Raw genomic sequence first — 15,446 nt, 5'->3', positions numbered from 1 at the left:
ATGATACCCTAAAAATCATTACAATAACACTGCAAATAAGCCCAAATTATAGTAATAGCTTTGTTCTTTTATACAGAACAGCCATTCAAATCACAATGACACTTACTAAATTCATGGGCTTTTCCTTTCTATTTTCTTCTTCCTTCCTCTCTCCTTCCCTCCCTCCTTCCTTCCTTTCTGTTTTTGAGACAGGGCTCACTATATAGCCTGACCTGGAACTTGAGACCTCTTGCCATAGCCTCCCAAATGCTGAGATTAATTACAAGTATACCTCACTATGCCTAGCTTACATTTTTGAATAAAGTTTTTCATGTACTTCTTTCTTTGGAAACTCTTCTCTGGCTGGCTGGAGTTTTTTTTTAGGAGGTAGTTATAATTCATTTTAAATTCTGATTGGCCATTTGGTATATACTTAGAAATATGTGTACCCCATTTCATTCAGAATTCAAAAATAAAGATATTAAATGAAAATGAAACTCAGTGATAATCATAGCAACAGGTGGTTCAGATATTGCAGAATGATAGTGCCAACTTGAAGGGTGTTCTTTCTACAGAAAGCTCTAGTGCTGTTTAGGAGCTATAGGAGCAGAGGTGGCATGGGTTGGTATGCAGCACTCTGGGCTAGACTCATGTACCCACTCCAGTATGAGGAAAGTCACTGTGTATTGGTGAGCCTGGCCCTTGGGCTTCTGCACATCTGTCAAATAGCAGGTCTGGCCCACAGCTCCTTTAAGGGACCTCTTTTTATCCTGAGATTTCTCTCTTTAACCCCAGACCCTCTTTTTTTAAATTTTTTTCTTTTTTCTTTCTTTTTTTTTTTTTTTTTAAGAAAACAAACTATCTTTTTTCATTAGACTCCAGACCCTCTTTTTTACTGCCCCGAGCTTCTCCTGAGGAACATGGTAGCATCATCAGAACTAGTTTTGTCTTTTAGAGGAAAGACTGCTGAACCAGTATTTTGTGGTGGCTTTCCTTTATCCCAGATACTTTGTCTGTTCTTGTGTTGCTGAATACGTTCCCTTTTTTACAAACTGTATTTTCTATTTTCTTGTGTAACCAATGGTTACCAAAATGAAGATCCCTGAGAACTCATACAGAATTTATACCTGTTTCAAGTGATCTGAAGGAAGGCTTGCTAGCAAACACAGCTGCTTCTTCACATATGCCCAACTGTGCAGCACCTGGCTGTTCCCACATATGGTCCTAACATGCCCATTGGTTGGATGGGTGATTGGCATCTATACTGGCCTTTTTCCAGTGTTTCAGAGACTGTCATATCCAAATTGAAAAGAAAAGAAGTACTCTTTATTTAAAACAAGACTGTGAAGTGATTACAGAAAATGTTTCCTCAGTTTTTACTTCTTAGAAAAATTTTGTGCAGTGCATGCACTTGCTTTACACCTGTGGTGCTTGCTGACAAGCGGTGTGTCAGAGGGAAGTACGGGTGTGTGGCATAGCATCTGTCTTCTAGGCTGGGCAGTTGGTATTCCTGTGCAATTTCCTTTATGGTCATACAAAATCGAAAGTGTAGAAAAAGTTATGGAAATTGAAGGGGATGCTACTAGGTGTGCACAGCGTGGTCTTTGATACTTACAGGTAATTCTAAGTAATTGTTAACGTGTAATTCATTTCCTCTTAAACAGAGTTCTCATGTTGTAGGCTTACTCAGAGTAGCATTAATTTACATTTCTTTATTTACTTTATATGGATAATTGTTTTATGTCTTCTTTTTGGTCTTTTTCTCCTTCCCTGCTTCCCTCCCTTCTCTCCTTCCACTTCATTTCCTTCTTTCATCAGAAAATCCAGAAAATCCAATCCTTAAGTCAACTGCTTGGTGAAGGAGGCAAGCAGTGAGCAGAGACTGACGGTGGGAAAGAGCTCCAGCGATGGCCGGGCTTGTTCAAGTGTGGAGGGAAGGAACATCATGAGCTGCTGTGAAACGTACCTTACTTGGAATTAGATTTCCTAGGAGGTATGACATGTTTTAGCGTGGGCTCTGAACCTCAGTGTCCAGTACAGTGTAATGAGCTCCAACTTGAGATGTGTACCCAGACTGCAGGAGAGACATGCCTGTCTGTGAGAAGCTGCTCTTGGTTACTCTTAGTTGTACATTTAGAAATTCCTTAGCAGTCTGGATTAGCTGATTGCTCCTTGGGTAGCAACCTGGGCAGGGACACAGGAGGTAAGGAAGGCACTGTATTTCCTCAGAGCTCTCTAAGCCAAGCAGAAAAATCAAACCAAACACTGTCCTATGGGTCCTGGGATCCTGGGAGAGTATCAGCACCTGGACAACCCCAGTCTAGATTCGGCCATGAAAATCTGCAAAGATTCATGAAAATTTTAGCTAACAAATACCTTAAAAATGATAGATTGATGATTTCCTTAATTCCCAGAATTTCTTTTATAAATGCTTTGTTTACATTTTGGATTGTATCTGTCCTTAATTTCAAATGATGAATCTAGTTTGAATCAGCTGTTATTCCAAGCTATCATGCTCACGCTACGTCAACAGCACCCATTTGTACTGATGCTAATACTTCCATCAAAATTTGCCTGTGGAACATAGATTGTCCTTAACTTTAAAATGTCGGTTCCTGAGATAGAATGTATGAAGCTATTGTCAGCTTCTCTATTTCAAATGCAATCAGCATATACCTATATTGATATCAGAAAATACTTGTTTTTTAAAGATATTGATGTATGATAAAGATGATCTAATTTGTGAATGCATGTGTGCGTGGTTACTTTTTATAATGTGAAATGGATAATGAGCTTGTTTAAAATAAAGCAGAAGTTAATGAGCACTTGTGAGAAAAGTTTTAAATACTTTCCTACAGCTCTTACTCTATAAAGAAAAGGCAGTTCATCTTTAAACAATGAGCAAGTGGAGCAGATTTGTGTTAATTCGAAAGGACTCTGGGACAGCTGCTTACTGCTTTTTCATTCTTTGTCATTCCTTTCCTTCCCTATGACCTCTTTAGGGACCATTGAGGGACTCATAACACCATTCATCAAGGACAGTCAGGTCAGAAGTGGGAGTCTAATAGCCATGAGAAACTTGACCGTTCTGCATAAGGGAATTCAGTTTAACTAGTTTATGTCTCCTACTGGCATTAGTAATGTGGGACTGAATCTAATGTGGCCTGGAGAATTCATTGTGCATAAGGGACTCAAGGCTGCATCAGTTTTTCCAGTACTCTGGTTCAGAAAGTCAGCATTGACTCTGTCTACTTTAAATAAAATGAAAAGTTTCAATTTGATTGTTAAATAATACACTTAGTAGTTATAAACTTTTTATATTCTTGTTATATATGTGGGATAAGGGGGAAGTGATCTGACAGAATAGTCACCACTGCTTATAAAGTTGGAAGTCAATTGCTTAGGCATTAAATTCTCAATTAAAACAGTTATTCAAAATTACTTTTGGAAGTATTTCTTTTCACAAGCATTAAAAACTTTTTAAAAAGTTGAATCTTTGTTAAAATTATATCCCAGAGACAAATATGCAGGAAGATTAAAATGCAAGTGGGTGGCAGATAGGAACACCCACTCGTATCTTCATTTTGTCAGCAAACCTAACCTCCTTGAACTAGGTGTGTTGACAGTGCTCGGCTCCATCTGCAGCGCTGGCCTACCTGCCACTGGCTTGGGCTATGTTTACTTCAGTGTGGTTATAGCCGTAGGCTTGCTTTTCTAGATTTCATCTCTCAAAGTTGGAAAAGAGCCAGAACCCTCTTTTGAAATTCCTCTTTTTGGCCCCAGGTTCAATTCCCAGCATCCATATGCTGGCTCACAGCCACCTATAACTGTAGTCCTATGGGATCTGAAGCTCTCTTCTGGTGTGCGAATATCCATGCAAACAAACATCCATATACATAAAATAAATCTTAAAAAAATAAAATTTCTCTTCCTACTATTTCCCCACAAGCACACCCAAATAACTGAACACAAGTACCTATGGATGCCAGTTAGAGCCATCCTCTCTTGTCTCTCTTCCTAGGCCCCAGAGCTTTCTGGTCCTAAATGAACATCTATTAATGCCTGAGATAACTACAGAGTGAGTTAATGTCGAGACTATGGTGAGCAAGTCTGGTTGACTGCCTCCTGTTCATGTTACTCTTGACTTACAGTCATTAAGTAACTAAGGAACTAATTCACTTTAGGTGTGTTTATTATTAGACAGCTGATAGAAGTGCAACTCAACACAGCTGACATTTTGAGATTAGTTAGCCTCATTCAGGAATCTCTGATTAATCCCAAAGTACTGTTTTTTTTTGTTTTTTGGTTTTTTTTTTTTTGTTTGTGTGTGTTTTAGAGACAGGGTTTCTCTATGTAACAGTCCTGGCTGATTTGGAACTCACTCTGTAGACCTCGAACTCAGAGATCTGCCTGCCTCTGCTTTGTGAGTGCTGGGATTAAAGGTGTGCGCCACCACCACCCAGTTCCAAGGTACTGTCTTATCTCATTTCTATAAGATAGAAAATGACTACCCAAGAATGCTTTAGAGGTATTTTCATTTTTCTTTCATATTGGGACAAAGTCCATGCTTACTTTTAACCACAGTGGATGATCGAGGCAGTCTCTGAGAGACTTTTAGAGAGGGAAGATGGAGACTTGAGACTAGAATAAGAAGGAAGGATTGGCTTACCATGGTCATACTGAGTGGTCTTGGGCAGGTGTTTTCCTCCCACTGAGATAGAAGATTTCATATATTCATCACGTACAGTGGGCACTGCAGTCAAGGCCCTCTATATGATAAAGGCTCATGAAGATGTGTCCTTAATCAGCAATGAACAAGACATATACTTTTTGTTGGCAAAGGCTAAATATAATTGAGACTGTATTCATTGCTATAGCATATGCATTTATATGTACATCTATAAACTCTTAAGAAGAAAGGAGTGCACAGAGGAAAAAGTGCCTGTCACTCCTGAAAGTCAGGATGTGGCGCTAGTTCTGGCCCACATTGAACTGGATGATGTGGTTCCTGTGATGGAAATATGTGACTGATGCATCATGGAAATGAGGGTATTGTTGAGCCAGACATTTTGATTAGGAGAGATTATGGTGATTTCATGCTAATTTTAATAAAAGAAAGAATTCTGTGATTAATTAAAACATATTACAACACAAAAAACTCTGAGCATGGTGGCGCACACCTTTAATTCCAGCACTCAGGAGGCAGAAGCAGGTGGATTTCTTCAAGTTCAAGGGCAGCCTGGTCTGCATAGAGTTCCATGCCAGTGAGCTATGTTGTAGGCCTCTGTCAGTGGAGGGTGGGGTGGGGATGGGGAAGAAGCGAGGGAAAGAGAGAGACAGAGGAATTCTAGGATGAACTAAATTAAAACCCTGATTTTGTGTGAGAGAGAACTAGAGGGAGAAACATGCCTGTAGGAGAATGCCCATGTGCTCCCCAGAGACTGTCCCAGCTGCCCTACCTACTGCTCTCAACGGGCAGACATGTGCGCTGCAGAGAAAGACTCTCCTCAGCTAGTCTTCAGTCAGTCAACAAAGGCTCTCAGGAGCAAGTTTAAAATGCTGGACAGATTGCACAGAATCTCCTTAAAATATGAGTCATTTTAATTTCTGTGTTAATCAGAACAGCCACAACAAACTGGCCAGACGCAGAGGAGGGCACACTCTTCACCACTCACCACCAGCGTCCTGTGGTCCAGACCCCTCTGACTCAGCATCTGGTCTGGCCAAGGCTTACACAGGCCTGAGTCACAGGACAGTGGGGTTCACCACCCTGCCCAGAAACAGAAGCATCTTGGACATCTCCTCATAGATCATGAAATGAAAAGGTCGGTTCACTTTGATGACAGGAGGCATGGAGTAAGCGACAATCTCAGACAGTGTCCCTGCCACTGCCTCAGTTCCTCTTTCATCTACTTCAAGCACCGATTGTTGTAAGACCTAGAAAAGGAAAGGATGCGGAATACTATTTGTGTGGCAATGGGAAAAAGGAATTGACAGAAAATCTCCACAGTAGTTCTGCCCACCCAGCCACGTTCCTGGGGTTCAGTGTTGCAGCCTATCTTTGCCGAGAGGTGCATGAGATTGTGCCAGAGACTGCCTCATAAATCAAAACAATACCAGGAGGCTATGGCAACTGGTGTGGGGTCTGTGAGATGCACCCTAGGCTTGGGATCATGGAAGCTGGCTGGTAAATTTCTACATTTGGGCATCTAGTATGTATTTACTGAACATGTACTTTGTGAAGCTGATTCTTGAGCTGAGCTCCTGGGTCTTGAAGGCACTTTGGGCTGCCTGATATTGCTCTGAGGCATTTCCTGTGGGCAAGCATGAGGGTTTATGGTTCCTTCCTGGACCCTGGTTGTCTGTGCTCAGGCTGAGGTTACCCTGCTGGCTCCTCTCTTACATGGGTACCAATTTAAATCTCTCAGAATTAACAATTGTATGAGCAAATCTGAATCAAACCTTGTTTGTAATGATGAGGGACAGAGTTGCAATGAGCACAGGCTAAGAATTCTCACTAGTTCACTGCAGTGCACAGAACTGCTGCAAGAACCAAGATTACTTCCCAGAAGAACACTAATTAGCTAAAGAGATTTGGTGTTAGCTAGCAGTGCTAGCCAGGAGGACACCAAAGGGTTTGGTATGGCCAGTCACCTCAAAATACCTTCCAGAGGTATCAGCTTTCATACATACAAAGTGTGTGCTTACTAGTACCAAAGTTGAATAAACTTGTTCTCAGTACTTCAGAAACAGGACCAAAAAGTGTGAGTTGGAGTACTTACCAGTCAACATATTGCAAAATAACCAGCCATTTGTCTATTGGGCTGTTTTTCAAAGAAGGGATGAGATCCTTGTCTGAAGAATGGGAAGGAGGGGGAACGGTGGGGAGAGGGAAGAACAAGAGGTTTTTCTGAGGCTAGTTATAGAGGAGGTAGAATGTCCATCACAAGGCATGGCAGGTTGGGCCAGGTGATGACTAGGGGTTTCTTTCATACTAAAGGTGATATAATTTCATGAGCCTTTTTGATATTCAACACAGGTACTGATGGGTTATAAGGCAGTCTGTATGAGGAGCAGATGCCTCCCTAGGCCTTGGGAGAAAAGAAGGATGGAGCTCTTCCAATGAGAACCTAGTTAAAAAGGTGTTTGAATAGCATGGCTTAAGGTTCTTAGAACACCTGGCTTGGATGCTACTTATTATTAGAACTGGAGTAAAATTCCTTACCAAAGCTAGACACTTAATCACAACGACATGGTTTGCACGGTATTTGTTGGTTTCAGTGGCATTGCAGCTGAGGACTGGGCCTCAGCGCAGCCCCTGACTTGCCTTGGACACCTGAAGATTTCTTGCCACGGCTGAGAGTTCACTGAGGTCAGCTGAGGTGGAAAAGATTCTCCTGATTCCCATCTGCTGGAGCAGCTTATGCATCTCATACCTCTGGTCCAGCTTGAACTTGGGGAAGAAAACCTCCATTTTCCTGTGGCACATGGACAGATGGTGGTAAAAGGGCTAGGGACTGCTGACAAGGACATGGTTTCTTCCTTCCTCCAAGAATATTTCTTTTGCCCGAATTTACATAGCTCATGTGATCATAGTGTTCTGTCTCAGAGAAAATACTTTAGGCTTATGAAGAGTCACTTTGCCTCCCCCAGTGAGCTAGTTTCTTAGCTCACTATGCAAAATCCAGAGAATTAGCGAAGAATGCCACACTCCATGTCCATTTCCCTATGTTTAAAAAACAACCCCAACCAACTTCCTAGCTGCTTCTTGCATCCCTTCAGACTGCTGGAGGATGCTGCCCCAGCCCAGTACCCCAGACCAAGTATTCACAGAGAACTTGGGGATGAGCAGACAAACGAAGCAAAGAGGGCTTTTAACTAGCCCAGCCATCTTAGCCAGGAAGGCTCCAAGGTTACTTATTTATTTTCCCTCAGAGTTCTCTGAGATTATGAGATTTGGAAAGATGAGTTTTGTGGCTCAGAAAAAAAAATTAAGAAGCTACTAATTACATCAAATTAATCTTAATTTTCAATTTTCTTGCTTGAGCAGTCAGAAGTACATGTACCAATATCAGAGTTGTTGCAAAGAATGATTGGCATATGCAAGGCTTCCAGAACAGTGTCTGGTATACAGCAACTATTTCATAAATATGCCCTTCCCCCACCTCCCTCCTTGCTGCACACGGGACCAGGTTTCACTCTGGAAATAGCTGAGGATGTGACACTTCCTAAGTGTTAATTCATAAATATAATCAGTCAACAGACATTTATTAGGGCTAGTTCCTAAAGACTTGGAAAAAAAGACAGAAAAATGAAAGTGAAACCTGTATCATGGATTGAGCTCATCTCCATACCAGTTCTGGAGTGGAAGAGCTCAGAAGGTGCACCATGAGATTCTTATTGGAGCTGTCTGCCTTGTCCTCCAGTGGGTGGACTGACTTCCAACAAACACCGAATGTCTGCCCTGCCCTTCAGTCTCTTCTCTCCACACAAGAGTCCCCTCCATGTTTAATAATCTTACCTGCTCTTATGGTCCTAACCCAGGAAACCACTTGTCACCCATAGAGTCAGACCCTGGTCTAGCCCTGGCCTGGTTTCCTTCACATAGAGCTAGGGAGACATTTCTAGTCCAGATGTTAGAACTGAGCTCGGAACTCACCACCAGACCTATTCCTTTCACGTTCTGAGTAAGTGGTATCCCCATCCTTGGGATGCTGACGCCAAGAACTACAGCTACTGTTGACTGCCTGCTATCCCCCCGACCCATGTCTCTATTTCTCTTTCTTTTTCTCCCCACCCATTCCTTCTCTCGCCATCAGTATTGTCAGTTGTTGCTTCCTGACAGATCCAGAGTCTCATCTACCTCTGCCACCTCCTGCTACCACCACAGCCTAAGCGGTGGCATCTTGAAGTACACATCATCTACTGACTGGCTTCCTTGTGGTCCTCATTCTTAGTGCCTGCGCCCAGAACAGGCTCTTGTGTGATCCTGTCTTCAGATCTCCTCAAGCCTCTGTTCAGAACCCTCTGTGGCTCTCCAGCTCCTGCAGGCAAAGCCCAGGACTTCTGAGCTAGTGATGTGAGGTCCTGAGGCGACTGTACCTGAATCATCTCACCTCTTCTCCAATGGCTGCAGCCACGCTTTGCTGTTCCTCAGAGCCACCAGCTGTGCTTTGTCCCAGAACTGCCTCTAAACACTCTTCTCCCCAGATGTACTCATGAAATTTACCCTTCACCACCAGATGAGAACATCCCTGGCTTTGGCCTGCACCTGCTGATGTGCTCCGTCCTCTTACAGCGTGGTCTCTCTCTCTCCCTTGGCCCAGCTTCTTAACCGATAGAACTGTGACATCAAGAGGTATCTCAATAGGCAAATAGTTGTATTTGCTGAGGTAATAAACAATAAACCTAGGCCTACACTGGAGATGCTGAAGATAGAATAGAAAACAGGACAGATATTGCTCCTACCTGTAGGAGCTTGGTACTCACTGGGAAGCATGGGCAGTAAGCCACAGGGCATTGGGTAAAACTGTTGGGAGTGATCATGAGGATGTCAGGCCAAACCTGAGAAGCAGGGGAAGCAACATACCTGGTTTTCATATTCTGGAGCCATGTCTCCACGAGGTCTATGGTCAGGTAGTCCTCTAGGGCCAAGTGGTCACCTGTTTTCTCCATGAGGACCACTAGCATGGTGGCATTTCCTTGGTAGGGCAGTTTGAGGATGTGACAACGGAACTTCTTATCAAAGGTGGAGGCAAAGTTGCCTTCCTGGTACATCATGGGCACCTTAACAGCCTTGTATTTGTCCAGGTGAAAATTGTCAGCCTCGGTGGAGACGGGATCAAATGGAGTCAGCCACTTCCCTGAACAAGTCAGAAGAAAGCCCCTATGGAAGCAAGCCTCCACAGAACACATTGGTTTTGCTTGAGTGGTGGAGGAGATACTATCCTACTTACCCCATTTACTCCGAACAGGGAGTGCCACTCCTTTTTCGAGTTTGCTTGAACCACAGCCCAGGCAACAAAGTACCCAAAGATCAAAATTTAGCTCTAACCATGACCCATCATGGATCCACCCCAAAAGACAAAGATGCCCTTTCCTCCTATTTGTTCCCTTATTCTGGACCTGAACAAAACTTCATTTCCTGGCGGATGGCTTCCAATGACTGTCTGCATGAGGGACTCCTGGCTACCATATGGCCCCATCATGCCCTTATGCAAACATATACTTTACTGGTAGTAGGGGTTTTTCCAATTCAACATTGCTTCATATGGCTCTGAGAGGAGAGGTCACTGCACGACTCTACTGAGTATCTGCTTTGGGGGTGCTGGCAAATGGCCCTTCAACCTTGGGCTTTGTGAGTCTCCTGGTACAGCTTTAAGTACCAGAGGCATCCACACCATATCCTGTGGCCTGCTGGAGCTGGAAGAAATTGGAGTAATGAGGTTATGGGATCCTTCTTTGTATTTAGCCTCTACCATCCATTTGTGATCCTAATTAACTGAGCTTCTTCAATCTTCACCTGCATCCCCTTAAGAAAGGAGACAGTGGCCCTACTCTGCTTGCTACATTGACTACCAGGAATAGCAAAGATGCCACCTGTTCCTGTCCCATGGTGGGTAATAAGTTCTAAGCACAATGTGCAGTACCTAGCATATGTCAGCTCTGGTGGCTTTATACCTATAGCAAGTTAGAATCCCAATTTTTATATTAAAAATATCTAAGATCAGGGTACTGTAGAGGTGGCTTAGCAGTTAAGAGCACATACTGCTTGTACAGAGGCCTCGAGTGTGGTTCCTAGCACCCATACTGGGTGGCTCACAACTGCCTGTAACTCCAATTCTGGGAGGATCCAACACCTCTTACCTCTGGGTTTACCTGCACACAGACACACGCACGCACGCACACACACTTTTGGCCCAGATCACAAAAACAGAGAATGGGAGATGCAGCCCAAGTCTCAGTGATAGCGAGCTTCACACTCGATACTCCCGTGCTACCTCTCTCAAACATTAGGAAGAAAACCAGGCAGAGGAGCTGTGGGAACTGAGGACCACAGGTCTGCAGGTGGTAAGAGAGGGGCCTCAGGGAAAGCATCGTTCTCTCTTCAGTGTATGCCGGACCTGTAAAGCAGAGCCCATGCTTGCAGAGCATCCTTTAGCACTGACCAGAAGAAGAAAAGGGAGAAGGGGTCAGGTTCCCATGGCTTTGCAGCAACAGAAGACTAACAAAATACCTTTGAACAAGATGTAGTCCACCAGAATTAACTTTGTTTCAGGATTAATCTCATCAAAGAGCTTGGGAATTTTCCCCCGAGTCTCTTTGTTAATGTAGTAGTTCATAAGCCCTTTGGCCTGTGAGGAATTTCGAAAATTTGTAGGCACACACTCTGTATCAAAATACTTCTTGGATAGATTGAGGTAGGTCTCTTTGATATCAAAGTCCTTGTGGATGAAGGCAAAGCTCCCCTGGGTGAGGTCCAGCTCCTGACTGTTGGAGAGGGTTTCTCTCAGCCTCTTGAAGAGGGATGGAAGGATCCGGGGTTCTGCCTGACTTAGGGCCTGTAGATGGAGCCCATTCTCCACCTGGACTTTGGTCTCTCCCTTGGCCCCCAGCATCAAGTTCACCATGACCACAGACAGGCCAAATGGTGAAAAGATTACATTGCCATCGTGCCTCATGGAGATCTTCCGAAGCAGGCTGAACCCAAAGTTTGAAGTCTCATTGGACAGCTGCTGCTGGCTAGTCCTCAGCCAGTATTCTTCCTCCTCTTCATCACTGGGAACCCAAGTCTGGTTCTGAGGGTGCTGAGACTCCAACTCTGCCTGGGCCTCTGGTAAATGGGAGCTGAAGTTTAAACTGGTCACCAGACACACCTCTGCCAGGAGGACAGGAAGCAACAGGCTAGAAGCTGCCCTCATATGCTCAGCTGTGGAGGCCAGGGGCCACTTCATCCTGGGAGAGAGGGGGGAAAAGGGGGGAGGGAGGGAGGGAGGGAGGGAGGGCGAGAGAGAGAGAGAGAGAGAGAGAGAGAGAGAGAGAGAGTCTTAATACCTAATAAAACATCTTTGCTAGGTAGGTGTGGGCTTCCCTGGGTTCATGCAGGTTAGCTATATCCTAGACTGACCTGGAGCAGATAAGTTTGGGGGACACCACATTGGGGAGTGGTTACAAGCCTTCTTCCAAGTCCTGTCCTTGCCAGGTTCTTGAGCAGCTTATGGTCCCTCCCCCAGTTTCTGTTCACTGGCTTTCCTCTGGCAGGGCCAGGTATGGCTCTTTTCTATGAAATGGGCCTCCGAGGAGGACCAGGTGGGAGTTAGGGCCATTTACTGATCTGCTTCGGGCTTCGCCTTTATCATTTGGCTGCAAGGTTTATCATACAGCCCCTCCATACTGAGCCCCCGGACCTTGATGGGTGACACCTTTGACTGCGGATTTGGAGGGTCTAAGAGGGAGTCTGACCAAAGGAAGGCGTCCCCACGTAGAGCTTTGTGATTTAAGCCCTTCCTCCTCTGCATGTCCTGTACACAGTTCCTGGAAGGGCTCCTCCCTTCCTCTACCCACAGCCCAGTGAAAGCTAACTTTGCCCTGGCAGGGGCTTTCTAGCACCATACTCTTCCCTCTGTTGCCAGCTGCTACCTTTCTGAAATTTCCTCTTCACCCTCAGACCCAAAATCTGGCTCTGGGACTGTGCCATTCAATGCATTCATCCATAATACCAGTATCCTAGAGTCTGACATTTATGCCACTAAGATGTCCCCAATAGTCCACTCTCTGCTGGCCCACAGGAAGGCCTGGATAACAGGATACCCAGGTCAGTAGGTATCCTGTGGGGGATGCCTGACAGTTTCCATCAGTAGAGCCCCTCACTCTGACCATAGGACCCCCAAGTCAGAATGTGACAATCAGCTTCTGAACTGCTCCCAGTCCCTCTTCTGTACTTGTCACAAGCCACATCCAGCCCTGGGACACAGGCCCTTGTCACTTGCTTTGCTAAATGCCCCCACAGAAACCAGTCCCACCCTTGCCTTCCAGCCTGAATGACTCGCTGGGTTTCTCAAATGTCACTATTTGCTTCCCAGTGCTAATGACAAGACCACACTTCGTAGGCCACCACATTGCTGTAAGCATTGTGTTTTTAGCTCCTTCCAGGTACAAAATATCCCCAGTATCATGCCTTCATTTTGGTTATGGACACCATACCTCTGTTCCTTACAATTCATAACTAAAGCCCTACCCTCTAAGGTGAGGGCATGGCAAGGCAGGGCCTTCGAGCAGTGGCTGGAAGAGGTCATAAGCATAGGGAGATGGTGCTAGCTTGTGTCCTTAGAATATGAGACACTGGAGCCTTCCTCTCTCCACCAAGGACACATTGAGAGGACAGCCATCCGTAAACCAGTAAGTGGGTCCTCACCACACCCAAACATGCTGCCCCCTCATCTTGGACCGCTAGAACCGTGAAAACATATTTGTTAAGCTTCCTGAATTTGTTATTTTCTGTCACAACAGCCCAAGCTGCCCAGGAGAATTCCATCACTGTGTTTAGCTTTGTAACTTAAGACCTCTGATTATTCCTGATTTCACAGTTGCTTCTGATTGTCTCGGCCATCAGGGAACTTTGCCAGTGCACCAGCTTGATGTCACCCTTTCCTAGGACTAAGTCTCACTGTTCCTGAAGAACCCTGTAAAGTCTGTTACTGGTGTTATGACACCTGCTTACTGAACAGTGTAACTTGTCCTTTCAGGCCTTTGTTCATCATGGGAACCATCCACGGTATATGCAGGCTGCTCCCGGGATGGTGATCCTGGGAGCAGGGCACCATCAGGTGTGCTGAGGACACACCAGCTCACACGGAGCCTGAACAACAGGAAATGGGCTGTTGACCTGATACTCAGCTCTGAGCTGCGTGTCTGGAGCAGTGCCTCCCTTGCCTCTCCCCAGCCCTGGTGGGACCAGGCTCGCTTGCCTGGGCAGTGAGCTATGGCAGACAACTACCAAGTCTTCAGAGCCATTCCCCTGGCCGCCTCCTATCTCTGGCTAACATGCCTTTTATGCCACCGCAAAACAACTTTGATTTACAGCCCTTTGGGGTCTAAGCTGAAAGACAGCATGCCTTCCCCCAAGATCTCACCTTGAAGCCCACTAGGAGAGAGTGGAAGCGGCGCTTCTCCCTACCCCTGCCCTGTTAGACATGCAGGAGGACCCCACCATCCACTGCCTCTTACCAGTTCCGACCTCTGGCGTTAAGAAGATCATTCAGAGCAAAGAGGCAAGCAGAAGCTTGCGGCCCAGAGCCTCGTGCAAATATTTGTTATTCCAAAGTGTGGTCCCCTTGGGGTGTTACTGATTAACACCCTGCTGGGATATGGTTGACTTTCTGGAAATTCCGCAGGCTGATCCTGTGGCCCCAACAATAACCACAATTTGCAAGAGGCTCACCCTCGCGGGGTGGGGAGTGAAGGTTCTAGAAAGAAGGTTATGGTGGGCCTCATGGCTGCTTCTGGGAACCATTAGTGGATTTGGGTGGAATTTAAGACCCACTGTCTTTTCCAAAAGGAACTGTCAGTTCAGTACTGGAGACCTGGTTCCTACTGGGTCACTTCTTCCAACAAAAAGCCTGTTGCAAGGTCCACATACGACCCTCATGTTGTTGAGACTGACCCTCATGAGCAAGCACTGAGTCAGAGCTGGAAAAGACTCTTTAAGACACAATAGCAGGTTGTCGTGTGTCAGCTTTGTTGTGTTCCTTCCTTTTCTTAAGATGAGACTTAAAGTCAATATAGCTTACCCAAAGAATAGGAAAAAATGTATTAGGTTCTGGGATTGAAGGTTAGTTGGTTGAGTGTTCCTGGGTTTGGTCTGAAAGATTGCTCTGGAACAACTGGGTGTATAGAGGTGGGCATCTGACATGAAGTGTGATTTTGTGGACTTACTGACAGAAGCATGACCCTCGGTGGTATCAAGTCCAAATGCATCCAATCACTGGGACCAAATGGGGACTACTTGGTTGGCTAGTCTGAGTGACTTCATTGTTCTGGAATTATCTTAGATTAGGATTTGAGTCAGGCCCATTTCTCCTGTTGCAGCACCCCACATATCCTGAGACAGTTCTCTGTCTGTAGGCAGCTGGGAAACTATACAGGGAAACTAACTAGGATCATTCTGGGCCAACAGCAGTCATTGCAGCTCAAGATGGATGCAGGCATGCCAAGCTGAGTTCTTATAGAGATTGTAAATTGCCTCATCTTTGCAGGGTACATAGTCACTTGCTTCATTCCCCCACACCAGTTACATGTTGTGCATGTCCCATGTCACATTTTCCATCTATTTTTGATATAGGTATATATAAGTATATTTATTTATTAGCACTACTAAAAGAGATCCATGGATTCTCAAGTACATTTAATACTTCTCAACTCAGGGCTGGTTTATTTTTTTCATTATGCTTGCATGTATGTATATCTTC

At 45.0% G+C, this 15,446-nt stretch overlaps 2 protein-coding genes across 7 annotated transcripts in view; one reads left to right on the top strand and one right to left on the bottom strand.

The window, feature by feature from the left end:
* Nucleotides 1-3,421, top strand: part of Ppp4r4 (protein phosphatase 4 regulatory subunit 4) — a 115,229-nt gene extending 111,808 nt beyond the window's left edge. For all 4 annotated transcript variants that reach the window (XM_038335706.1, XM_038335708.1, XM_038335710.1 and 1 more), the window contains one exon: nucleotides 1,798-3,421. In XM_038335706.1, coding sequence (XP_038191634.1) covers nucleotides 1,798-1,822 — 25 coding nt within the window. In that variant the 3' untranslated portion in view covers nucleotides 1,823-3,421. The remainder of the gene's footprint in view (nucleotides 1-1,797) is intronic.
* On the bottom strand, nucleotides 789-14,340 carry Serpina10 (serpin family A member 10). Of its 3 annotated transcripts, none has more exons than XM_038335711.2 (6): nucleotides 14,206-14,340; nucleotides 11,216-11,934; nucleotides 10,980-11,102; nucleotides 9,569-9,842; nucleotides 7,307-7,457; nucleotides 789-5,916 (listed from the first exon to the last, which is right to left on the bottom strand). In XM_038335711.2, the coding sequence occupies exons 2-6, from the start codon at nucleotides 11,931-11,933 to the stop codon at nucleotides 5,725-5,727; spliced, it is 1,458 nt and encodes a 485-aa protein (XP_038191639.1). In that variant the 5' UTR covers nucleotide 11,934; nucleotides 14,206-14,340; the 3' UTR covers nucleotides 789-5,724. The 3 variants fall into 3 exon arrangements, with proteins under 3 accessions (XP_038191639.1, XP_038191640.1, XP_038191641.1); XM_038335712.2 differs by having other exon boundaries at nucleotides 14,112-14,242; XM_038335713.2 differs by lacking the exon at nucleotides 10,980-11,102.
* Nucleotides 14,341-15,446: the final 1,106 nt, after the last annotated feature.

Source organism: Arvicola amphibius, chromosome 7 (genome assembly GCF_903992535.2).
Source record: "Arvicola amphibius chromosome 7, mArvAmp1.2, whole genome shotgun sequence".
NCBI classification, from domain to species: Eukaryota; Metazoa; Chordata; class Mammalia; order Rodentia; family Cricetidae; genus Arvicola; species Arvicola amphibius.
Note: the sequence above shows the minus strand (reverse complement) of the source record. Positions and strands in the feature narration are given on the sequence as shown.